Consider the following 26,262-nt stretch of genomic DNA (forward strand, 5'->3'; position numbering starts at 1 on the left):
AATTTTCAATAGAACAATGGATGGAGAGTTATGGTGTTACTTGTACATCCATAATCACAAAATAGTAAGATTCTTCTTATAATGAAATTAGGTAACATATGCCCAATTATTAAAAAACTAAGTATCTTAAATGTTTCATTCGGCTGTTGATGTGAAACATCAAACACTAGAAACTTTTCTGGAAATTATGAAATATAGAGGGTTCTTCGCAATAAAATAAAACATACTCGTGGGAACTTAATCTAAACTTTATTTACAGAAAATGCTTCGTATAGAAAATAAAGTGAAAAGTATCAACAGCAATAAATAAGTAGAAAGAAAACAATACTGAAATTTATCAATGATCTATCACGGGGTTGACAGGGAATAAACATGTAAAAATATCAGCTGCTACGGTTTCAAAATCAATTACGTATACAATACCAAAACAGAAAATGTTATATAAGGAGAACAAAGTTACAAAGCTTATAAAAAAATTTGAAAATTATAAAAGGCAACTTCAGTAGAGAAAGACTACAATCGCACGAGGAGAAAAAATTGTACGCACAGAGAGTAAAAGGAAAAATCTACTATGAATGAGTTGTAGGCATACAGATATTCTCTTTGAAATTCGGATATCTATATGAATTTTTTTTATATTTTATTTTAGATTTATTCGTATTGACTTTTTACAAACACAAATGATTTTCATTTTTTAAGTTGTATACTTTTTATTTTGTGTCATTTTTATCAGAAATTTTTTAACATTTCATAAAAATTACATATATTTCTAAGCATACTCCTTAATTCGGAAGTTTTCTGATGGGAAAAGTGTACAATAACAAGATTTGTTGATACTTTCTTTCTTCATTTTTTCTTCATAAAAAAAAGGAAAGATACTATACAGGTGAGATTAAAATTTCAGAGGAGGACTTCCTAATTTTTAATTCTTTAAGATGTTTACAACCCCTTACAAAATAAGGGGACATCAGATGAAATCTAATTCTAAGCTCTTATCTAAGAGCCACAGAAGTGAGAGCTTGCAGCGTAATACTGAAAATAACAAGACTAGTTTATTCTTCAGTCATGAAGAACTGGAGTAAAAAATCTTTGACTGAATAAAAATGAACTTTTCAAATTTTATATGGTACAGAGTATATTCCCCTACAAATTAAGAACTTCCATGGCATTTATGAAACACGGAATCTTAGCTGCCAATTTGCGTAAGAAACGACCCGTTTTTTTAAGTCGAAGAATCCTTAGCTTGTAAGAAATCTGCACCGAAAGATACAATTTCCCCTCTGGATTTAAAAGGGAATCATTTATTTTAACATTGGGGATGTTTGAAGAAATTTAATATGACTGGTAAATTTGATGTTCAAAAAAAAGGTGGTTTCTTGACGCTCTTCGACTTTAGTGGTAAATCTAGCAGTCTTTAATCACAGGCTGTGCCTCTCAGTGCCCATTAGGGTCATCGAACATTAAACAAACAAATCACCACTAAGAACGTGGAAAATGTACATCAATCAGCTCCGAAATAATTTCGTCTTCTTCGTAACCATGGTGTCTCTGATGAACACTAGAGGGCAGCACTACCGCAGTAATCCAGCGGTAGCCATAGCGCAGGTTTAGGCCGCATGACTTATCCTACGTACTGGAGAGAGTATGAGCCGGTGATGGGGTCAATGTTGGCTGCAGGGTGTCCTCTGAAGAGATCGTAGTTGGGTGGGGCGTAGGCGCTTGGTTGAGCCCAGTTCACCTGGGGTTGGGGTTGAGGTTGGAATTGAGGTTGGGGCTGAGGTTGAGGTTGGGCTACAGGCGCGGACCATGCGGTTCTGGACTGGGCGGGTGCGGACCAGCTCAAGCTCTGTCCGGTGGTTTGCTGGAGGAGAATTGTTGTTGCTGAGTGCGGAAAGCTGGTGCTTGCGTCACTGGAGCGTTGTTGAACCTGGAAGAATATCGAGTTCTTGTCAATTAAGTCTCATAAAAGCCCGGAAGAGGAAAAAATAGTAAGTATATTGTAAAGTCTACTCAATTTTGGATGCAAGTAGACTTTCTGATGAGGGTAATCAAAGTATTTTTTGCATTTACCATACTGTGAAGGATTGTCTGAAGGAGTTTCAAGAGTACGGTAACTGCCACCAGAACTTCGGCTACCTCCGAAAATAAGTCCCACCTATCCATTCATCATTCCCTGTGAGATAAACAAAAACAATCGGAAAAGCTCTAATACGTATAGGTATTAGAGAAGCGCTCAGCAGTTGTATTTTACACTCAGATGACGATACACAATAAAGCACAAAGACAGGTTCGGTTTCGAGGATTCCTTGTCCCAAGGCATCCGTAAGGTGGCTTTCCACATCCCCTGTCTTCCCTCCCGAGCACATACATAAAGGCCGCTTTCATGGCACTCTTCGGCGATCTGCGACACCCAGCCGCCAAATCTCCCTATCCGCCCAAAGCCCTTCAGGGATTGGCATCCTTCCCCCCTCATTTCCTCTAAAACCCCCTATTGCCACCCTTTCTTTGGGCGTCCCCTCCATCTCCTGCCAAGAGGAACCCAATCAAGTATCTTCTTCGGCATCCTCTCTTCCGTCATCTTGTTAACATGACCATACCAGACAAGCAGCTGACCGTTACTGCCGCGCTAAGGAAGAACGCCGTATGAACATTCGAGAGTTGCCAGATTTCCTTCGATAAAATGTTTATTTTTGAGGTAAGTAATAAATAGTTTTCCTTGAAATTTTCAGGAACTGTAGGTGAAGTTGCGAATAATATTATTTAAAAAATTGGAAGAAAAATTGTCATATGTTTACCAAGAAATTCGTGTTTTATCGAAGGAAATTTGGCAACGCCTAAAGGTTCATACGGCGTTTTTCCTCAGTACGGCAGAATACTCTAATACCGTGCTTATTAACAGACTACCCCCGAGGCACTACTTTTGGTGAAATATGACGACGTTTAAATAAGAAGACAATTGGTTTACCTAGCCTTGAGGGGCTTGGCCTGCTGGACGGGGGCAGCGGGGGCGGAGTTGGGGTCGTTCTTGTAGTAGATGCTGGGGTCCTCCCTGTAGGAACCGTCGTCGTAGTCGCTGTCGGCGAGGTTGTTGTTGTTGACGAGGGTCGGCGGCGGGACGTTGATGTCGGTACCGGCCGGGTTGAATCCGCCCTTCTTGGAGGCGCCGTACTCTACGGTGCGCACCTTGCCGTCAGCGTCCACGTAACCGTACTTGCCGTAGACCTCCCCGGTCGGGTACTTGGTCTCGATCTTGAACGTCCCGTCGGCCGACTCGTAGCCGTAGCTGTATGAGCCGTCCTCATTCTGTCTGTTGATCTGCTTCAGGATTGGCACTGGGGTCGTTCGCTGTACCTGCTGCTGCTGAGCCCATGCTGCTACCAAGCAAGCTGCTAACACCTGTAACAAAACGAAAACTAATTAGGAAATTACTCAATGAGAAAGGTCAAGGGACGCTCTAGGAGGTACTAAATGGACCGAGTTCATCAAAAAGGAATCAGCTCACATTAAGTTGAAACTGAGAAGAAGAGGTATGAAGTTTTATTCCTGCATAGGGCTCAATGTAGAAAATACATTTTAACTCCCCTCTCTACAAACTAATTTCAGTTTTTCAACTTTCAGTCTTTGGCAGGAGAAAATGTATGGCTAGTGGAACTGGAAAATATTCTTTACTCAATTTTTTCGAAAATGTGCTTCGGTTCCTTTCTGATAAACTGGGTCCAAATGAGGGATGATAAGCAGAGGATTTGTTTTTGTTAAACGTTTTCTACTTAAACATGTACAAGAGGTAGATTTGACACGAAGAGGATATGAACGTCCCTCACATTGCTATATTTCGCCTTCAATTTCCAAGTTAGGCCAAAAACAGTCATTTTGCAGAAAAAGTCTGTTTAAGGATTTGTGTCACATATTGCTTACAATCTTTATCCCCTTCAAAAAGGAAATATTCCAACAGCCGTTGTGGCAATTTAAAGAAAATTCCTTCGCTGGGAACCGTTTGGCCACAATTTTGCCAAAAACTAACTGCGCATTTTTGATAGTCAGCCGGGCGGTACGATAACCCACCATACTTTGAGAAACAACTGTGTCCGATGCAGGAGTAAAATTCGTGTTTACGCGACAGGAAGGTCTCACCGTTCGAAGCTAAGCTAAACTAGCTGCGGTGGATTTACCTCGAACAATTAACGCTTAAAATAGCCGCTCTTTCAACAGCTTTGAGATAACGTCTCTTGCACTACCTTGTTATTCAAGAGTAATGCCTTCCTTGAAACACTCACCTAGAGGCGAGCTTTTAAGTGAGATCCGTCTCAGAATTCCGCAGTCAAGGTTTCAATCCATTTAAGTTCTTGAACAGCATGAACTTTAAAATTCGTACCATTCATGAACCCGCCGATTATCAGAGACCACTCGTAGAATGTGAGGAATGATGATGGATTAATGAGGATGCGGTGCGAATATGGAGGTTTCAGAATGCCGTTATTTGACAAAGAATACGAGATCTCTTAAAATTGTAGCGGGAGTTGTGTAAAATCTTATCCTTATTCTGCCATGCTGAGGAAAAATGCCGTATGAACATTTTAATGTTGCCAAATTTACTATTAGAAAAAATCTATTTATGAAGGAAGTTATTAATGTTTTTTCTTGAGATCATCAGACATTTCAGATAAGTCACGAACAAAATTCTCTGAAAAATTGAAAGGAAATTAGGTACATGATTCCCAGAAATTCATGATTTTTCGAAGGAAATTTGGCAGTGTCTGGAAGCTCGTACGGTTTTTTTTTTCTTAGCACGGCAGTATTGGAGATCATAAATGAACAAAGGCGTCTCATACCAGACACGGGCGACGCGAACGAGACTGAAGGCGAGCATGGACGTTTAAAAGTTCAAGTCGATCGAAAAATGAATAATTTACACGAAAGACGAGCATCTCGTGAATCGTGATTCCGCCCAAAATCAGCGTAACATCAAGGAAGAAAGCGCCTTGATCTAGTGGACGGGGCATTATGCAGGAATTTGACCAAGTTCGGCCTTGAACGTGTCACCGCCAGCCGGCTGATCTGGATCTGAGCCACGCCAGAATCAGACCGAGCTTTTAATCTGGGTGAGTCAACAAGTCTGGGTACCCACATTCCAGCATTGCCGGGTATAAAAATAAAAGAAGAAGGCACGCAACGGAAATTGCGAATAGACACAGGTGTCTCACAGTGCAAATATCTCTCAAAATAAATTCCTGACCAACCGGAGTCTTGGACGAATTTTAAACTAGCCTCAAGGATACAAGCCATGCATTTAACGAACAGGGACAAAAAACTAGCCTTAACACACGGTTGAAAGTTGCTTCAATGAACACTAGCGAAGATAGAATTTCGGGGGGGGGGGGAGGGTGGGCGCCACAATTCAAATTGTGATGAAGAATTTGAAAATATTACTTTAAAATCCGCTAAAAATCCACACTTAAAATCTGCGCGGATTTAACTAAAAGAAAAAAAATTGTTGACAAGAAACGACGCTTTAAGTCCAAATAACATCCAAATAAAAATTTGTCAGTGAACGCCTTTTAGGTTATTTTGACGGATGTTTTTGCTGAGCCTTCCGGTTTTAAGGATGGTTCATCATTCAAAGCTGAGACTTTTAACTCTCAGGTATACACATTCTTCAAGAATGTTAATTAATTTAAATACATTGTTTTTACATCACAAAGCTCTGTCGCTCCCTAATCAGTCTTGAAATAGAAAAAATTGTGCGGAAACCAAAGGTCTTGTTAGATAGCTCCCTCCCATCTCGAGAATCGATGGAAAAAAAGTCTCATGACTATCAACGCACAATCCTGAAAAATGGCAAAAAGGGCTGCAAAGTTATACCGGTCACCAAGTGGGTTGACCTTCACCACAGCCGCTTTTTTTGCGGCATTTGAAATGCTGAAGTGATATCGGGGAAAATTGTCTTCGCGCCATAAATTGAAGCGTACGTTTCATCCGCATAAATATGAAATTAGCCCCGGGGTGTGCCCTGAGAATTAATTTGAAGATTGTGGCTCAGAGACGGCTCATTGACGTGTGATTGCGTAACAGGTGACCCAAACTATTTGGTGAATATGGATTATACGATCCTCAGGCACTATGAAATCAGATGGACATAAAGAATATTAATTTCAAAAAAGGTGGTTGAAGAACCTCGTTGACTATTTTTCACGCGAGATGGTGAATTTTGCCTCTCATTGTTGACTCTCCCGGTGATTGATTTGAATAAAATTCAAACACAAAGCTTGCTTGCCTCACTGTGTATTGTAACTGTTTTCGTTCGGATCCTTATGATATTCAGAGAGCAAAGTGAGTAATGTGGTCTTTTAGCGAAACGATGTCCTGTATTGCTTTGTCCTCTTTATCGAATTAAAAACATGAAGAATTATTTCAGCGGAAAATGTTTAAGGAAAACAGCTATGAAATGATGAACGGCCTCCTTTTTGGAGGCCGTATGCTTGGTCCCTTTCCTAGAACCATAGATATTTCACAAACATGTCCTATAATTGATACTTTATTAGACAATTTTTAAGGAAATACGTCAGCTTCAATGTAAAGCTACTTTCTGAAATATGATTTTTCATAGTTTGCATGACTACCCAGACAAAATATATATTTTATAAGTGTGCTAAAATGTGAACTTTGCATTTGTGTGGCTTCAACAAAACCAGCTTTAAGTACGGTTTAAAAAGCGTGACGAAAGCTACCTTTACTATCTGATTTTATAATAAAAACATGCCGATTTTTTTTTTTTTTTTTTTTTTTTTTTTTTTTTTTTCAGAATTCATTCCCAGGTGTGAAAACGAGTGAATTTTTAGGACTCTTCTTGATAATTTTTTTCTTCAGTTTTTTTTTTTTTTTTTTTTTAAACTTCTTTAACGCTTTCAAATTTTTATCACGTTTAATTATTGTCAAAACGTGACCATGCTCAGAGAAGGGGACCTTAGTCTAAAAAAAACTCAAAAAGTCTTCAAAACCAAAACACGGATGGAAGTTCTAAAAATATTTTGGGCAAAAAAATCACACTAGTTGTGGTTCAAAAATATAGCCCTAAACTTACGAGTATTATTTAGGACATCAAAGAGCTCTTTTACTCGAAATCTCAAAATCAGATTTTGTCTACATAATCAGACTAAAATCGCTGGACTAAAAATTCCGTCTCCGTGAGAACTTTGGTTGCAGTTTTTGCGGCCCGTTTATAAAATGCATAATCTTGCACCAGCTCGGAATGAATGCCACTGACCCGGTGATCCAATTCAAAATAATCGCAGTGCGGGAGCCGGAGCTTCCGTATTCGGACTCGCCTCCGAAAATAAACCAAGTCTCGACAACAGGCTACTCCGTCACTTGAATAATCCCTGTTGACGTCACGCGGGCACGGTCTGGTCGGAGCAGTGTGGGAAAACGACCCAGAGTGATCTTAAGCGGCTACGGATAGCGGTGCGAAAAGTTGTCCACCACGCAATGCTCCGTTGCACTTTCTACATCACGTAACCGACGTCTCCGCCTGGTATCCACTGTTTACGAACTTCCAACAAAAGCTCCGCGTTCGAGGTCCGTAACGCCATGGCGGCAGCGGCAGGTTATACATTTCTCGCACAGTTTTTTGGTGCATATCTCGTCACCTGCCGGTCAAAGTATCGCGAGCGCCATGCGACGGTTCAAAATTTCCGCCGCCATTTAATTTTTTGAAAAAAAATAATTGGTTGAATCCGTTTGAAAATTTTTCTGACTTTTATCGGCACCACAAAGAAAATTTAGTGAAATTTTCGGAAATCTATGTTGAACAGTGTCTCCGTAAAAAAAATAAAATAACGGCGGAAATTTTGAAACGTCGCATGGCGCTTGTGATACTTTGACCGGATGGTGACGATCTGAGAATGCAATTTTCTGCAGGAGGAAATTTTAAAAGTCGCACAATTTAGAGGAGTGGTAGATTGATTAATATTAGAGCAACTCTCATCAGTTTGCTACACGTAAATTAAAGTTGGGCTGAATCTAAATTATTCTGAAGTAAGCGACGGTAAAAAAAAAATCATAATTATCATCATCATTATAAATCATTTTAAAATGTATTGATTTTAGATTACTTTCGTGCTCTTTTTCAATTTTTGAAAGGTCTCTTAATTAGAATTGCTTTTCAAGGACCATTATTATTATAATCAATCATTGTAAACATTGGTTTGGTTTGTCATCGTTATTTGGATCAAGATGTGCACTTGTGTGGACTTCAGATGGGACAACACTGCAAGGTATCATGGAATTATGCCCTTTGGCGCTGAAGTGAGCACAGTCAAGGGGGGCGGAGTAAGTAAGAGCCACTTTGGTTCCTACGGTTACCAAGTTCCAACGGACCCCGTCAGATAGCAGGTGACCTCTATTCTACATCTTCCTGAAATATTTGTATATTATATTATGTCCCTTCTTATCCCTTATATTTTCCCTTCTCCCTGCGAACATTTTTTAAAAGTTCACTTATTATAAATTGTATTCTTAAAATCTTTTTTACATCAATTGGATCGCATATAGCAAAAAGGAACAAGCGCTATATCAGTGTTGTAAAAATGTTGGTTCTTCATGATTATCTAAAAAACCTCCCAGGATAGCAAATAGTTTTGGCTTCCAACTAAAAAATTGTAAATTTTGAAGAAAAATAAGTATGTAAATTTTTATACTGTAACTACATTATAGTAATTTTACAAAAAAAATAAAAGTTGCACGATTTTGAAAACACTGTAAGCGCGCTGGTTCCTTTTTGCTGAAATGCGATCCAATTTTGACTTTGGTAATTGTACGATCAAATGAATTGCATTTTGCAAAAAGGAACTAATAGCATTCCAATGATGCTAGGATTGTGCAACTTACAATAAATTTAAAATGGTAATTTTTGTATTGAATTTATGGATTATTGGGATTTGGAGTAAAGATAAAACTTGTTTAGATGATCAGTTTATATTTGCGCGGTAACATAGGTCGCACAATCTTAGCGACATTGGAATACTTGTGGTTCCTTTTTGCAAAATCCAAATGCTCATTTACGTTTTAAAAGCCCCAATCGTTCGTTTATTTATATGTTTTCTTTTCCTTTAATATTGGCAATTGCGCCTGGCTGCGGTCATTCATTCATCCGAATCCACTCTTCCTTTCGTCCGGAATACGTGCGGATACACGCGCATGCGCAGGAGCGTCTAATTGTCGACACATCGCTGGTCAGTTCCGTCCCACGCATATTAACCATCTTCTTGCATAACTAATGTATAGCTGTCGTGTGACTGTAATCTACGAATGTGCGCTTAGTTACATTTTACGAATTTTTATTTTTGTTAAGGGGCTGTTCATTAAATACGTAATACCCTCAGAGGAGAGGGGGAATCTTAGCCTGCGTTACGGGTGCGTTACAGGGAGGAAGGAGCCGTTTGGGGCTGCGTCACGTGACGCTAAAATAGGCGCGTATTGCTGATTTCACGAAACTGAGTGACAAAACAACGCGAGTTCGCAACGTGCTAATTGGACGTAATTCTATCAAACGGAACTATATTCATTATGACGTGAGCTCTGTTATGCACATATTCTTATGGGTCTCAGGGTCCATGTCTTAATGCACATAGTTCCGTTTGGCAGAAATACGTCCAATTGTTCATCCAAAATTCATTAGTAAACGTTGATTTAAGGGGAGGCTTGGACTGAGCATATCTATCACGTATTATATCAGGAAAATGCAGACCTAAGATACGGGTGCGTTAAATGGAGGAAGAGGAGTCAGAAATTCAACTTAGAAACCAAATCCAAAATTCAACGTTAGATATTAAAAGACCGGCTCCCAAAACCGTGAAGAAGCGGTTTTAGGGGCCGTGTTTTCGCAGCACTGACTGAAGGAAGAACCTGTTCCGTATCACAGAAATGATCCAATTTATCAAAAATAATACCTATAGTAGTATTTTTAAGATTAAAAGAGTACTTGATTTTAGCAGATTTCTCCTCAACTCCCTTTAAATTCTCATACAGGTTCCGGCACAACATACATTAAAAGTAGTTTAGATCCATGGTTGCATTATCCCCTCGTGTGAAAAAAAAAATCCTCCCTCTCCTAAATAATAATTAGCGCATCTGTACAAAGTATGCTCGTGCAACTGATTTATCCCTCTTGGATGGGTGGTAAAGAATAATTGAGGGGCTTGGAGGACAAAGCGCATAAGTAAAGTTTTTGCTATCTTGAGAAATCTGATGTTTGAAGTTTTGAAATTACATGGATCCTTATGGCGGAAAGAAAGTTCAAACTGACTTTCGATGCTTAAAAAATGAATTTTAGGAGCGAATTTTTCACAGAATATGCATTAAGACTAGTTTTACTTGGAATCATTAATACCTAAATTTTTTCAAAAATTGCACTTATGCGCCTTGTCCTCCAGGCTCCCCAATTAGTGTGGTTTCTCGCATGTTTACTTCACGTGCTTAAAATAATGATTCAATTCTTCCGTTCATCCACGATCCTAAATCTAATTCTTAATAATTAAGCCGTCGAGTGGGCTTCGAGCCACCAACGGATATTTCCGCAATCATCACCACGTACATTTTTTCATGAGCAGTTCATTGAAACCGCTCGTGCAACACAACCTGGGTGTAACCGCTCAATGGGCCCGACCTCCGAATTTAAAGGTGTTGGCTTCGGTATCGTGCCAGAGCCAGCTTTCTTATGATACAATTTCACAACCCGGTGACATAACTTTGCACTTTGTAACTGTTTTGATCCGATTCTCCTAATTTGGATCCCACAAAGTGGGACGTAAAACGAACCTCCGAGCGAGATCCACGGCTAAAAAGTCAAATGTTGCCAAATTTTACGGCCGAATTCGGTAACTTTGATGACAGCTTCAGGGGCCATGGAAACCGGTAAGTTTTTGAAAGGAATGCTACTGGCACTTTTTTCTTGCGTGAGGAGTACGAATTTTGATATTTTATGTGATGTGGGAGAAGAATACTGCCGTGCTAAGGAAGAACACCGTATGAACATTCGCGAGTTGCCAAATTGCCGCGAATAAAACTTGTATTTTTGAGGACGATTATACGTATTTTTCCTTGAAATTTTCAGACATTTTAGACGAAATTACGAACAAAATTATCTGAAAAAATTGAAGAAAAAAATTCACGATTTTCCCAGTAAATTCAGGTTTTATTGCAGGAAGTGTGGCAACGTCTGAAGGTTTATACGACGTTCTTCCTTAGCACAACAGAATAAAGCTTGGTCAACTTCAAAGTTCCTCATGGCGTCATTGGTAAATTTATGGAGTAACAAAAGGAAAGAAAAAATGAATCGTCTCGATAAAGCTTTTGATTAGACGGCTGGTATGAGAATAAGGAAAAAAATAATTTTTTTTTTGTTTTGCTTGGATTTTGTCGGCCAACGTGTTGCCACTCAGGTCATTGGCCTTTTTTAAATGTAGAACAATTGTGGTTCTAATTATGATAAACACACTCGTAGCCAAACCGCTCAAAACCATAAATGATAAGATTTACCTAGGAGGAAACCTATACGAACCGTATCTTGCAATAAGGACCTATTACAATTTCAATGCTGCTGGTATGAGGCAACTTGTTTTATCTTGTGGACAAAAGTTGAAAGTTCTACGGATTTCTTTTTAAACACGAGGGAAAGCAACGAAATGAGAAAAACTCCTGCTTTTAATTTCGACTCAAATATGATCTTACATTCAAGTTATTCATTGAATGTGCCGCATGATTAATTATATTTGGAAATTATAATCTATAAGTTACTCAAAAAACACGTAGAGTACTGGATCCAACCTGATTTGGTCTCTAACCGACAGGAAACTTTTTCAACATGACCATGCACGTGAAATTGCTTGGAGACTCAAACGCCAGGGTAGAAAAACAAACTATTAATTTAAATCGCACTTTTCTCACTTAGTAATTTTGGTTCATCCATCCACTTCTCTGCGTTCCACTAAACTATAAGTATACCTTATCGATATTCTCACTTCAATTCAGAGTTGCCACACTTAATAGACAAAATCAGAATATCGAACGGAGATCACAAATTTTTGTGACTAACTATGTAGATAGCCTCTTTAAGACTACTTAGTTTGATTACAAACTGGACTGATAGCAATACGAAACTATCTTCCCTGAATATAAACTCTCTTCGTCTTCAGACTGTGATGGGGGAGGGGATGGGGCGGATCAAAGGGATTTCCATACTCTTTTCTATGATCAGACGATCAGACAACAATGAATTTCGTTCACCGTCTTATTCACCTGAGGACTTCTTGCCTGGCTACTCAATCGTTTTCATGGGCTTAATGTCGATGATAGCCGCGACGATTTATGATTAAGTCGCTCGTATGACGCAACATGGTGTATTTGGTGCACTGCGGTCATTTTTACACCGATTTATGGTGGTGCTACCGTGTTGCTATATTCCCGTGTAAAATGGACTTATTTTGGGTTTTTTAAGAGGAAAATTGATGATTCATAGTTGAATTGGTTAGATCAGTCGCATCGATTTTCTACGGGTCCACTTTGAGCCTCGTGCATGAGCTCTTCATGCTAGTCCGCAAACACTTCTACAAGAGATGCGTTCCAGGATGATAAACCGCTTTTCCCTATTTTCCTTGCTTTCTATTTTTTTATTGGTCATTAGATGAAATCTCAGAGCTGAGAGGAACGAAATACTTTTCCTTTTAAAGAACATCTGATGCCAGATTTTAATATCGATGAAAAATTATAAAACGGTACCTATTATATGAATCTACCGCAGAACCATGATTACTGGAGATAGTTCCATTATTACAATTTCGACAGAAATTGAACGTACTGGTCTTCAATGTGTGGAATCCAAAATCACCAATTTTTTCTTTCATAATGCAAATGTGGCTGAAACTTTAGGACCATGCAAGCTCGCCGAAATTATGGAGTCAGCGCGATTTACAACTTTTTGACTTCCTCAGATTATGCTCAAAGGGATCAAACTTTGAGTTTCGACGTACAGCTAGATGTTTGCAATAAGGTCAGCGCTGACTGTATACCTCACGTTTTCGTTTTGTTTTAACATTTCCCTGATTTTAAATAACTTTACCTTCATTTATTGAATATTATTTGTTCATCGGATTTATTTAATTCCTTTTTTCTCCGGCTTTGCGAATCGCAATTTAGAGAAGTGTTCAAAGGTATTCCAAAAATGCCGTTTGAATTTAAATTGAAATTTTCCTCGAGCTTTAAAATATTTTGAAAACAAAATTATTTTTAAAATCACGAAATAAACACGGCAAAAGCCAAGAGTAGAGTAAGAACGACATTTAATGACTTACACTAAAATAATAAGGTGCACAAAAAAGTGAAGTCGATCAGCCTTTAAAACACCCCTAGTTAGTTTAATCCAGTTTTCCGTCAACAGTTGCCAGAGCGCAAAATCAGCATTGCGTATTTGTATAGTCTATAAAATAAAACTATTTTAATATAATGAACCTGGCAACGTGTCTATCAATGGCATAAAATCAACGGATTTGATGCTGCGTCAATAGACGTGTGAACAGCTGCGTCGCCCAAACAGGTTGACGGCGAATACGCGTAATTACGCAATTAATTCATTGCTGAAGTTGCCGCCAGGTGCCGTCACCATGGCAACAGCTCTAATTCCGTGTAATCAATACTTTTTGATGCGGACCAAACTTCTTAATTTTTATGCTTGTAAAATTTGACGGCAAATTGTGGTAACCAGTGGACAAAAAGTAGTTTGATTTAAGCAGAAATACTCTTACATTTACTCCTAAAATTATTTTTTTTTTTGATTAGAGGAAAAATTCAAGAAAAAAACATATTTAAATCAAAAGAGACCTTGAGTCCAGCAATTTTATTTCCGATTGAAAAAAAGTTTGATTTTTCCAGTGAAAAGTCCACGACGATCCTTCTCTTCTTCCCGCCAAGAGAAAATTCCCTCATTGGGAGCAAGGAATTTGACTATTCTAAAACTGTGGAGATAGATGGGAAAAAATTTTGTAGAATTTTTAGACGCTTTGTAAACGCCGCAATGAATTTTCAAAGCTAGTACCTCGGATTTTACCTACTACCAGTACTTTTTATCTACGTCACAACATGGTAACGCGCTTGAGGTAATTAGTCACCCCCACACAAGGAGCACTACTGGTTTAGGGAGTTTGTCAGACGTATAACCAGCTCTGGCAAAGATTGCTCTCTTTGTGACGGAAAAATTTCGGAAATATTTTGTCTACGACAATTACTTACTTTTTTGTTTTAACTTCGTTAGTTTTTGGATACTAGTAATAATTATTGTAGAGATTACTAAATATTTCATCGGACTATTCATGAAGAGTAATTGCTTTATGACTGGTAAAACGCTAAATATTTGGTAGAATTCTCAAAGAAACACGAGTTAGCAGTTGTGCACTCCGTAATTCTCGGAACACGTGATGACCGCACACATAAGGTAATATCCTCGATTCATCATAAGAATTCTTAGGTTTCCCTCAACACACAACACTAATTCCTTTTCTATTATGCAACAAAAACACGCAATATTCGTGCTAAAATGGCAACCGCGCATCATTGCAACGATTTGCTTGAAATAATGCGGTCATCGGTTGCCATCGCCGCAACGTGGTGTTGGTGACTCTGATTCCGAACGAGATCGCTTCGATACGAAATCCATCCAGCGTTGCCACTTGACGAGAAGAAATGCAATTTTTCTTGTTATGGATCGACTATTTCCAAGTTGAGAATCCCAACCAATGTCTGGCAACGTGCACCGATATTTCTCCGAAGTCAAAACCAAACGCGCGCTGAAGGCCGCACGTACTCGATGAAATACTTGCTCTCTCCGTATTTTGGTTTTGTTTTGATCGAGAATCAGTTTTCCCCTCTTTTTTTCTCGGAGTCGAACGTAAAACGACGGTATTGCGGCGGACACGAGGGTTAGACGCAACTATCGACGGATGAACCGTTTGAATCCACTCATTTATCCTTTTTCGTTTTCTTTGAATAACTTCATGTGAGCGTTGATCAATTAATTTCTATTAATTAAACACCAATCTAACGACTATACTGAGGTGCAACGCAAAAACGCCGTAAACGCCTTTTTACATTTTTTGGAAACAATGTATCACAGCAGAAAAACTTGTGATCCTTGGAGCAATATTTTTACAGAATTTTTTCACAAATACTATCAAGAACTTGACCTGAAAATTTGAGGTGCATGGGTGAAAAAGTTTTTATTTTATAATGTGTTCAGTTCCAAAAAATGAGGGAAAATCTTTATGGATTAACGGCGTTCTTGCATAGCACGGTAGTATAATGGTAAATCTAGTAAATTTTCTACCAGGTTCCTTCAATTTCAGATACCTGTGGTAACGGTGGCATCTTTACGTCAGAAAGTCGGGGAAAGATCCTTTTATAGTTGAAAAGTTGCTTTTCCTCGACAATCACTCTCATCGTTAGTAGAATTTTTTCACCTTTCTGATCTGATGATGGGACTATACGCACAAAAACAGTGATCTTCTTATGGGATCACCGACATTAAATGAAACTGGGTAAGAAAAGCTAATATTCAGTATGTGAAAGTTGCACTTTTTCAGGATACATACGTCACTTTAGAGCATTCGTAAATGAGTTCACGGTTAAATATTATAGACATGGTGGAAAGAATGATGCAGCGCGGTCAATTCTCAGATATGAAAATCGAATGCAATCGAAACATATAAGCATATGGGTAAAGGCAAAGGGACATAGATAAACAGGTAGAGGGTGCCTTTCACCATTCTTTAACGCTATGTTCAAATCTTCGTTCTTGCGAGGTTTAGTCTATCGTTTTCCAGGAAAATAAATTATTCTCAGAGTTTGAGAAATGCATTGAAGAGGACGATTAAAAAGTTTCAGTTCTCAGATAAGATGAACAAATAAGTGTTTTTTTTTTGGGGAGGGGGGGGAGGGGCTTGTGACTGAATGTGAAGAGGCGCGACGGAAGATGCATAATCTCTTCTTTAAGCTCTTTGACCTTTTCCAGCAGTGTTACTTGATCAAGATGGGTCAAGGCTGGAAGCATCAAAGACTATGATAAAAAAGTCGATAAATATTATTCTGAACTGAAGTTATGAAACACGTATGAAAGCTCTCCATCTTTACTGCTATAGCTTGAAATTCCGGAAATATAAACCTGAATCTTGCCCAACATTTTCAAGAAATGTCACCCCCGATGAGTTACTCAAGAAAGGTATTGTAGAGAGTGCCCTTCGATGTTTATTCTCGTCGTCAGACGCATTCCCGACAACCTTTGCTTTCACGAAATTTTTAAAGTCTTTTTGGGCCATAGTTATTCCAAAACACTTGGCAATTTTGACTTGTGAACCTGAACAAAATTCCCCTTTATTTTACTCCATTTGGCAAAACCGTTGTCAATTACATGTTTAAAAAGTATTCAACATTTTGCCCAAGTGCAACACTCTATTGAGAAGCTAACTTTAGAGTATTCTGTCAATTTTGTTCACAATGAGCTGGGAAAAATCATTGTCTCTCACGAAAAAACACTTAAGCTTGAACATAAATGAGAGAAAAAGCTCACAAGTATGAAAAATGAAGACAAACCCGTTCATGGGGACAGTCGATATTTGCTTCCAGTGGTGTATATAGAGGGTGGGGCGTATGCAAATGAGTTATTTTGCAATTATCTCCTCATTCCAACAACCCGGTTTTACATATCTCTATGTTCTAACCCGTCTTTTTCCAGAGTACTTTTGAGAATTTGTAAATGACAACATTGAGCTCTGTTTGTGAAATTTTCCTTGTACTTGCAGAACTTACGGAAAAGCGGAAAATTTAGGATGTGAAGAGGAGACTGTCGTTTGAGGTCACAAGTTAAATCCGTCAAAATTAGAACCGATTTACAAAAATATTTTCTACCGTCGTCCTCAGATAGATCTCTTTTGACTTCAAATCGATTTGGAACAGATAATTTCAACCGAGTTGGAATAGACAATTTTAAACTTCTCTCCATATAGACATTAATAAAAAGACTTGAAAAAGTTTAGATTCGTTCAACAGATATAGAAATTCAAGAGGGTCCTAAAATTTTAGTATTTTTCCGGAGTTGTCTTTGTATTTATATTCCTTTTCCTTTTTCTTTTTAATAAAAAAAAAAAAAAAAAAAAAAAAAAACTTCAGTTTAGACTTCGATTCAGGTGAAACAGCACAGTGTCTGCACAACAGATTAATAGTGAAGTTGGAGAAACACGAGTCTTGCATACGAACTTAAAACATATACATTACTTTTTATGCATGAAATAAAGAAAAACCATACCAAATGTATGTAAATACTTTTGAACTTTCATACATTTATTCCCATGAACTTTTCTCCTATGTTGAACATGCATTTCATCAAAATGGATCAGCATGATTGGAATATTATTGAAATGTTATTAAGAATTCGTGAAAAAACTAATAATCATCCAACTTAAAAAATAACAAAGAAAATCTTGATCATATTTCCTCGAACATTAATAAGACGTCTCCAAACTTACACATAATTCCAAGCTCGTAGAATGCATTCAAAGTTGCATGAACATGCATTAAATTAGATCAATCAGAATCAAAGAAGCATCTCACTGCTGTCAAATCGTGCAAAGAAAACCTCCAGGAAAAAACGGCCTAGTCCTCATGCCAAGAGAGGTATGGCAAATGGCATCAACTTGATTTTGGGTAGGCCCCTGACACCTGCTCTGTCTGGATTAAACTAGTCCTACAACCTACAAGGATAGGGTGCGTGATACCTATCCGAAATCTAAGTGATGCCATTCTAGGACCCTAAACTGGTTTTTTTCCGGGAAAAGTGCGTAAAACTGAACTGCGCGGAAAATGAACGGCTCCCACCCTGCACCCCTAGAATCTCAACCCCTAAGGAAAAAAAGAGACGACTGTGCGTGACACATATCCGAACTCTAGGTGATGCCATTCTAAGACCCAGCCCTAAACTGGTTTTTTTCCTGGAAAAGTGTGCAAAACTGAACCGCACGGAAAATTAACAGCTCCCACCCCTGCACCCCTAGAATCTCAACCCCTAAGGAAAAAAAGAGACGACTGTGCGTGACACATATCCGAACTCTAGGTGATGCCATTCTAAGACCCAGCCCTAAACTGGTTTTTTTTCCGGAAAAAGTGCGCAAAACTGAACCGCACGGAAAATCAACAGCTCCCACCCCTGCACCCCTAGAATCTCAACCCCTAAGGAAAAAAAGAGACGACTGTGCGTGACACATATCCGAACTCTAGGTGATGCCATTCTAAGATCCAGCCTAAACTGTTTTTTTTTCCTGGAAAAGTGTGCAAAACTGAACTGCGCGGAAAATTAACAGCTCCCACCCCTGCACCCCTAGAATCCTCAACCCCTAACGTAGAAAAAAGAGACGACTCACCGCAAATCGCAAAGCCATGTCGAAGCGCGTTACGGAGTGTGCGTTTGAACGGGCGCGGGAACACGGAATGAGTTATATACTTGGGAGCTTGGACCAAGTTCGAGAGCTGCCGTCGACTGACTGTGCCACCGCCGGCCCACGGCTCCAAGGTTACGCTCGGCTCTTGACGCCGCTCGGTCGACGGGGGCGATTGTGCGAAATTCAATTCGGGGGATATTTTTTGAGGATGCGCCCCCCGAGGCGGTCCTTTTGAGTCCCGGCCGACGCTCGGGAATCTTCCCAGGACGGTGGGGGCCGTCGCGTCCGGGAGGGGGTGCGGGCGGGCCCCCGAATAGCGCAGCGGGGGACGTCTCGAATTCTTGGCGCACGGCGCAGGTGAGCTGGAGGAGGGGGCCAAAGGGGGCTTCGTTGCTAGGCTAATGAGATGCTTTTCAAAGCCGTAAGCCCCCCTCTCGCGTTATTTCTAAAAAAGGAGCAATTTTGCCAAAAATTCTTCCCTTTTTCAGGAAAAGATTTTTTCGAAGTTTGTCATTTTGGGGGAAGGCAGCAAGGTCCATAATTAAATGGAGAAATTTTGGCATGAACGCACTTATTAGGAATAGCAGATAAAATTCATCACACCAACAGTGTAGGCTTTGTTGGACCAAAAAATGAGGCTACTAGTTACAAAGAGAATAATGTATATTTTGGTCGAAATTGAGCTAGAAGTGGATTCTTGATAAGCCATTGAATGGAAAAAAAACACATTGGATCTAGAGTCCAGACTCTTAAAAACATGTACAGAAAAAATACTCTTGATTCAATCGGATTTTTGCTTAAATAAAGAGCCAAGCCTCTTAATTTGAGCGGATTTCCTTTTGATTTAAGCTTAAATCTGATTGAATCAAGAGTATTTTTTCTCGTCAATGTTTTCAAGAGTCTGGACTCTAGATCCAATGTGTTTTTTTTTCCTGTGTTAGCGGAGAATCGAAAATAATTTAATTGTGTGCCAAACAAAATCCTTTTTAATTAGCAGTATTAAAAAGGTAGGTCACAGCAAAACGTACATTACTCAAAACAGTTGTTTTGCGTTTTTGTGACAAACCACTTTCATGAACATTGTACACTGTGGAACTGGTAGCCTCAAATAATACTTGTCCAAAGTTTTGAAAAATGAGGAAGCTGTATGTATCTTCATAATTTCTAAGGCTTATCATGATAAATACCTACTCGTGTTCAACCAAAAACTGTTGAAACGCATAGCTGCAATAGTTTTTGATGACGTGTCTTGCAATAACACCGTTTTCCTCCAGCATTTGAATCCAGTATAAATATCAATTTCACGGGAGGCGGGCTTTACCTAGAATCAATTCATACATTTGAATGGGAGAAAAGAAGCTCGTTGCATGCTAACTTGCTAGAATCATCACTGATTATTTTTAATCGATTTTTTTTCGGTAATCTAAACTATCTGCTTGATAATTCTGATATTTTACTATAATATGATATTTATAAAATTGAAGGATTTTCTCTCAAAAATTTGCAAGTAATAAACAAATATCTCAAATATTTATTCAAAGCAGTGCATTGACGCACGGGTCGTAAGACAGTAAGTTGGAATTTTCTAGCCAACTTAATGCGTTAAGAATCAGCATAAAGCTGACAATCTCAATACGGAGGGAAAAGTTTTGCATCAAACAACGTATCTCTTTCAGCTGGAAACTTGTGCTCATATGAGCTTTTTCTCTCTATATTGACATTTTCCAAAATATGTTGGCTAAAAAATTCCAACATATTTTTGTCATTGTTTACGTCTTTAAATAGGTTAAAAAATGAGTTCACTTAAATATTTTTTCCCTTTCGTCAATGCTTTCTCTTCTTGCATAGTACAAAAAATAAAATATATAATAAAAAAAACTCTCAATTTAATGCATCGTGACGACTACAAAATCTAATCAAGAAATGCTAGAAATGTATTTACTTTCAACAACATCATTCGAAATCGAGAGTGCTGTGGTCAAAAAAGTGGCGAAGGAATGCGACGCACGTGGAACATGCTGGAAGCATGGATGGAGCAAGGACGCCGATTCTCTTTCCGCCTTTGACGAGGAAGAACAAGCGGGAGTCCGCAACGTCGCGTCACCACCTCGGCGCTGCTGGCGGTGTCACCCACCCCGACGGAAACATGCCTTAATTACATGCCTTCAGTCTGAAAGCATTTGCATAAAAAGTAGTGCAGATCAATTTATATTCATACGGAAGATAGGGGCTGCGCTATGCGATCTTCATTCTAGGAATATCATCGAGCCTAAAAATCGAGGTAACGTTCTAAATGATACCGGGAACCGACCCCTCAGTTGCAAATGATGCAAAAGTTATACTTTCAGGGATCAAGTATGTGCAATCACTTTTTAGAATTGGGTAAAAAGAATTTGAATGCACCCGCTCCATTCCGATTTAAATTCCTTTGATATAACGTGATTTTCAAGTACCCAAAATGAATGAACCTGATTTTCGCCGAGAGAGAGAGAGAGTAAAGGAGGAAGAGAGAGAAGAGAAGAAAGAGAGTCGAGGTGAGGAAAGGGTCATAATTTATTCACTATCAAACTTATGAGAAGTATTTTTTAAGAATAATTATGTCTAAGGAATCAATTTTCCAAAGTTTCAGCAAATGGCGACTGGCGAGTAAAAAAGGACTTTAACGATGGAGAAGAAAAAACAACCACATCATATTGATCCAATTCCTGGGTGAGATTTGCAGCGCGGTTTTTGCCTCCCTTAATACAGCGATAAATCATAAGTAGACAGAATACTTTTCCTAAAATTGCAATCGTGACGAGTTGAAAATGATATAAAAACTCTCTTTTTTATTCTTCTCCCCAATCTTTTTTTTATATCAGTGTAAATACGTTGCAAAAGTTTCCATCTTTTTCTGGACATCGTGGACACTCAGAACTCGGTGACAGAGAAATTTTACTGAACGTATCACAAACAAGATCACTTTCAAAAAACATTCAGAGTTGTTTGCACACTAAAGCCTTTGATGATACGAGCTGGTTATTGGGTGTCAAACTCTTACGCCTTTCATGACTTTGATAGTGTGAATTTGGAAAATGTCTCTATTCTGTTGAATCAATTAAAAATTAAGTGACAATTATACGATCTGAAAATATATATCAAGGGCTTAAATTTTGTTAGGGCTAATTTTATATAATATAACTTGAGTTGGGCCACAGACATTCATGAAATTGCTCATAATGCAAGGTTAAAAAATGTATGCTTTCATTCTGTTTTAGCATGTCTTCTGAGATTAATTTGAGATGATTTTGGTTTATGTAAAAAAAAAAAAAAAAAAAAAAAAAAAAAAAAAAAAAAAACATGCTAAATAGGAAAGCTCCATTAATTTCTGATATTTTCGCACAATAAATGCAATTAATGATATGTAAATCTCTGGTAAATTCTACCCATCCGAGATCTCAAAATTCGAAGCTTCTCGCACCATAATAAAAACGAGACTGTTTAGAGGTGCGTTTCAATATCCCGTAATACTTTGCTTGAAATTTTTAGTTCGTGGTCTTTTTCACGTAACACTTCCTCCACATCAGCACGACTTGGTTTAGTCCATTATACTGACTGAGCAATCCGCTACAACCCTAAAGTCATATGAATGAACCGACAAACTCGTGACGAAATCGGAAGAGATCGACGCACCAAAAGCTCTCCTCACACCTCAACTTAACTTCTTGTAGGGCTTTGCGGTAGTCGTTGCGTGCGCATTCTTGTACGTGGCTGCCAAGTGGGTTAAAAAAAATGCAGAACGTATCACTTAATAACGTAAATACGGAAGTTACGGTGACAATTTCCTCTTTTTGCTTACACCCTTTTTGTCGTCCAAAAAGAGAAGAAAAAAGTTTTAGGTGCCAGACTTAGATCCGCATTTTGACAGTCATGAGCTGCATTCGTTATAAAAATCTGCCTTACCTTAATTCCGAGTACCTACAATCAAAAATTACAGATGTAATTTGCTTTGGGACACTATAAATAGCGTCATCAATCTGGTACAAATCATCGTTTCTCCCACCTAGCTATCCTTGAAGAGAGGTAGATTTCTGAATAGCTCACGAGTTTAGGCTGGTAGGTCATTAAATAGATAAAATTTGTGTGGGTTAAACTATGATATTCCTTTGGCGTGGTCAATGGTATTAACTGTTCTCCATTATATATAAAGAAATGACAGTCAGAGGGGCTCATTTATGTTGCACTGTTCCGAAGCCTCACCAGACAACTTATTTTTTCATTTAGCAAGAGATATTCTTTTCGCAAAGCAAATTTCAGAAAATTTTCGTCAAATCACGAAGTGTAGGTAAGCTCCTCATGAATTCCAGCAGAAAATTTGCAACCATTTTTTAGTAACTACGGATATTCTCGAATGAAATTTTGTAGCCATGCAATGCAAAGCAACTATAAGCCCTCCTGGCTGTCAACCCCTCAGACTCTGTCGTTTATATTGGAAGTGGAGATTTCGTATTTAACCAGGCCTTACTATTATTCTACAACGTTTAAATAAAACACAATTTGGTGACAAGTTGAACTGACTTGCGATCAGTGTCTCAAATCCTCATTATGAAATCGGATTAATTACCCATCAACACTCGGTAATAAAACGGTCGGCCGAGCTGAATCGCTCATTCAATGCGCGTTTCCCTGAGAAAGTTCCGCCGACGCACCCATTCGGAAGCCGGTACGTCACAGGCCGATTGATATTCACATCATTGCTCATTATCTAGTTTCAGCGAACTGCAGGCATGCTCTGCCGTGCTAAGGAAGAACGCCGTATGAGCCACCAGGCGATGCCAAATTTCCATTGACAAATCACGAATTTTCAGGAAAATTTGTGAATATTTCTCCCTCAATTTTTCAGAGGTTTCCGCTCGTAATTTGATCTACAAAGTCAAAAATTGCAAGAAAAAACATTCACAACTTTCTTCATTAGTAAATTTTTTCTGAGAGGAAATTTGGGAACATTCGAATGTTCATACGACGTTTTTACTTAGCACGGCCGGGCTCATGTGAATGGTGCCCAAGCGGTATCTGGAAAGAGAATTATAGAGTTTACCGGGTTACAACATAGGAATCGACTTTTACCCGCTGATTTGACTTGTTATATATAACAATGAAATCTGGTCATAATCAGAACAAACTCATAATGGACGTTTCGTCTTAAAGGAAAAATCTTTCGTATTTTTTGCGGTATCACAACGACAATATGCGTATTAAAGAGATTTGCTCATGACGAAGACCTCTGTAAATCTCGGAAAATTTCTAAACTCTGTAAGACTCCGTTAGTAAAGAAGTCAAATGAGGTGAGAAAAGTCATTGATTGACCGTAAAATTACGACGAAGCGTACCTAGATTGCAATTTTTCAAAATATCTGCTTTTAGCTGACGTACTTCCTTATTAAATTGTATACCGTTTTATTTGAGATCCAATTAGGCTCAACCAATTTAAACCACATCCTCTCTGAGGTACCATAAATCGTCGCTCTCCCAACATGAGGGCGTATCTACACATTGAAATGGGCCCGGAAAAACATAGAGTTGTATGGACGACAGGGTTCATATCAGAGTATAGTTACGCCCTTATGTCAGGAGAGTGACGAAATGATATCATACTTATACATCCTATACTTATGTTCGTGATATTCGATTTACTAGGAAATGTGATGATACGGTCTTGCGTCACAAATCTCATTTTAAACTGAATATAAATGATGGCAAGAAAAATTTGGAAAGTTGCTCTTCCCTCACTTCTGTACTGATGACGCAATCTTCATGATATGCTGAAGCTCATAGTTTCAAATATTTTCCTTCTTAAGAGCTACCAATTCCGTCATCGGACATATTCATTATCACTCACAGACTGTTTACGAAGACTCAACCTCAAAGAGCCTGGAATTTCCACCGGTCTAAATTTCAATGTGCTTTGTATATGTACTTCGCGGAAAGTTCGTTGAGGTTATCCGCAACCGCAATGGATAATTTATAAGGCAGAAGCGAGCGATACCTGAAAATGCAGAACAACATTCTTGTAACCGATTATGTAAAATTTACAGATTCATGACCCCAAACGGATGCGCCAAAATCACGGCAAATTGGCCTTTTTGAATGAAATTCACATTTTATACAATTATTGAAATTATGTGTGTTTTTAGAGAACCAAACGTCCCTCTTATGAAAGAATCAGGTTGGCATTACCCAGCAATGGCACACTCGCAAAGACGCAATAACTGAAATCGACCGTTTCACTTTTCCAATTTTTGTTACATTTTAGATATGACTTTTGCAAGTTTGGAAAACTCAATTAGGAATTAAGTGTTTACTTAGGAATTTAGCATGAACAGAAATCGTTCTTTCCATTAATACGATGGAATAAATAAAAATCAAGATTATAAAATATCAAAAAACGAGGCAACTTCTGCGATGATTTGCAATAGATTGAGGATGTTACAGTAACAGTATGAATGAAAGAGAGCCCTATTATAGCAACCGAGAGTCCAAATACCGAGGAAATAAGTTTTTGGACAGGAATTGTTAAGTTTTTGCTGCACTTTATGACCTAAGTAAATTATCAACTTCAAGTACGTAAAAAGGTCTTAATTCTGCTAAATGAATATTAAATTCGTTCTAACAAAGAAAGTCTTTCACTTCTTACATCATGACCAATTAATGGTCTGTTACAGTAAAATTACTTTTGCCTGTCTTTTAAAGATGAATTCAATCCATTCATTTTTCCTTTGAAAACTCAGCCCCAAAACGTAACTAGCAAAATATATCACATAAATACGATGATTTATGCTAAAACGTTCAAAAAGACGGTCGTCCTTTCCTTACATTGACGGGAGAGCACGAACACGTCAGCTTTATACGTTCTAGTAAATTGAATCGCCTTCACAGTAGCAACAATTCGTGTCTCAATGCCATGGGTTTGCCTACACAGGCAGGAGCGCTGAGCGCACAGTATTTATCCGAAAGGAACACCAGGCTTATGATCGCTACCCTGCCTTCGGTTTGTTACTTCATCAGTTTCTTTACACTGAAGCATTTCAGAAATAAATTTTTATTTACTTGCAAAAATGCAAGAATTCAAAATCACTCATCCAGCTAAGTTCAAAATTTTGAACAATGCTTAGAACCCGAAAAAGTATTTATGCTACTATTCAAGCCCCTGAAAAAGTATTGGTTATTGTTATTTTTATTACGCCTTAACGTCCACGGCCCGAGGCCGCCTTTCGACGCAAAGGAGAGTCAAACTTTAGTCTCTCTACAACCAACTCATTAAAAAAGCTAAAAATTTTAAAATTTGTTTCAAACCTAAAAATTCACAATAATTCTCAACAATCTTAAAATGAAAATATTAAAATATAAAAGTTAAACGTCAAAAATCTTTAGTTTAACATGGTTACAAACAGCTCTTCTTTTTTTTTAAAAAAAAAAAATCTTCAATTCATCTTTTAAAATAAGCAATTTGGCAACTATTAATATCCGTAGGAATCTGGTAGATCATCATTTTCTGGTGAATTCTATTCTGTTTGACTAATCTCTCCTTGATTATTACCTAAAGAAACCAAACAAACAATTTTTTTTAGTTTCGAGTGAACGATTGAATACGGTATTTGAAGTGGTGAAGAAGTCAAGATAAAAATTTAGTGAAGTTCTGAACTTTTTGTTGCCCAATGCGAGATAAAGGGATGATTGTTTCTCCATGAAAATTATTCAGAAGATGGCACAACTACATTGCACGTATAATTTACCGAGTGGTTTAATAGCTACT

The 26,262-nt window shown here is 38.3% G+C and overlaps 1 protein-coding gene across 1 annotated transcript; it reads right to left on the reverse strand.

Annotated features, from left to right (window-relative positions):
- Positions 1-230: 230 nt before the first annotated feature.
- Positions 231-18,606, reverse strand: Cpr97Eb (Cuticular protein 97Eb). Its single transcript, XM_019041740.2, has 3 exons — positions 18,453-18,606; positions 2,966-3,396; positions 231-1,927 (listed from the first exon to the last, which is right to left on the reverse strand). Exons 1-3 carry the CDS (start codon positions 18,468-18,470, stop codon positions 1,840-1,842), a joined length of 537 nt encoding a protein of 178 aa, XP_018897285.2. The 5' UTR covers positions 18,471-18,606; the 3' UTR covers positions 231-1,839.
- Between the last annotated feature and the right edge of the window lie 7,656 nt (positions 18,607-26,262).

The sequence above is a fragment of the Bemisia tabaci genome, chromosome 3 (genome assembly GCF_918797505.1).
Source record: "Bemisia tabaci chromosome 3, PGI_BMITA_v3".
Taxonomy (NCBI): Eukaryota; Metazoa; Arthropoda; class Insecta; order Hemiptera; family Aleyrodidae; genus Bemisia; species Bemisia tabaci.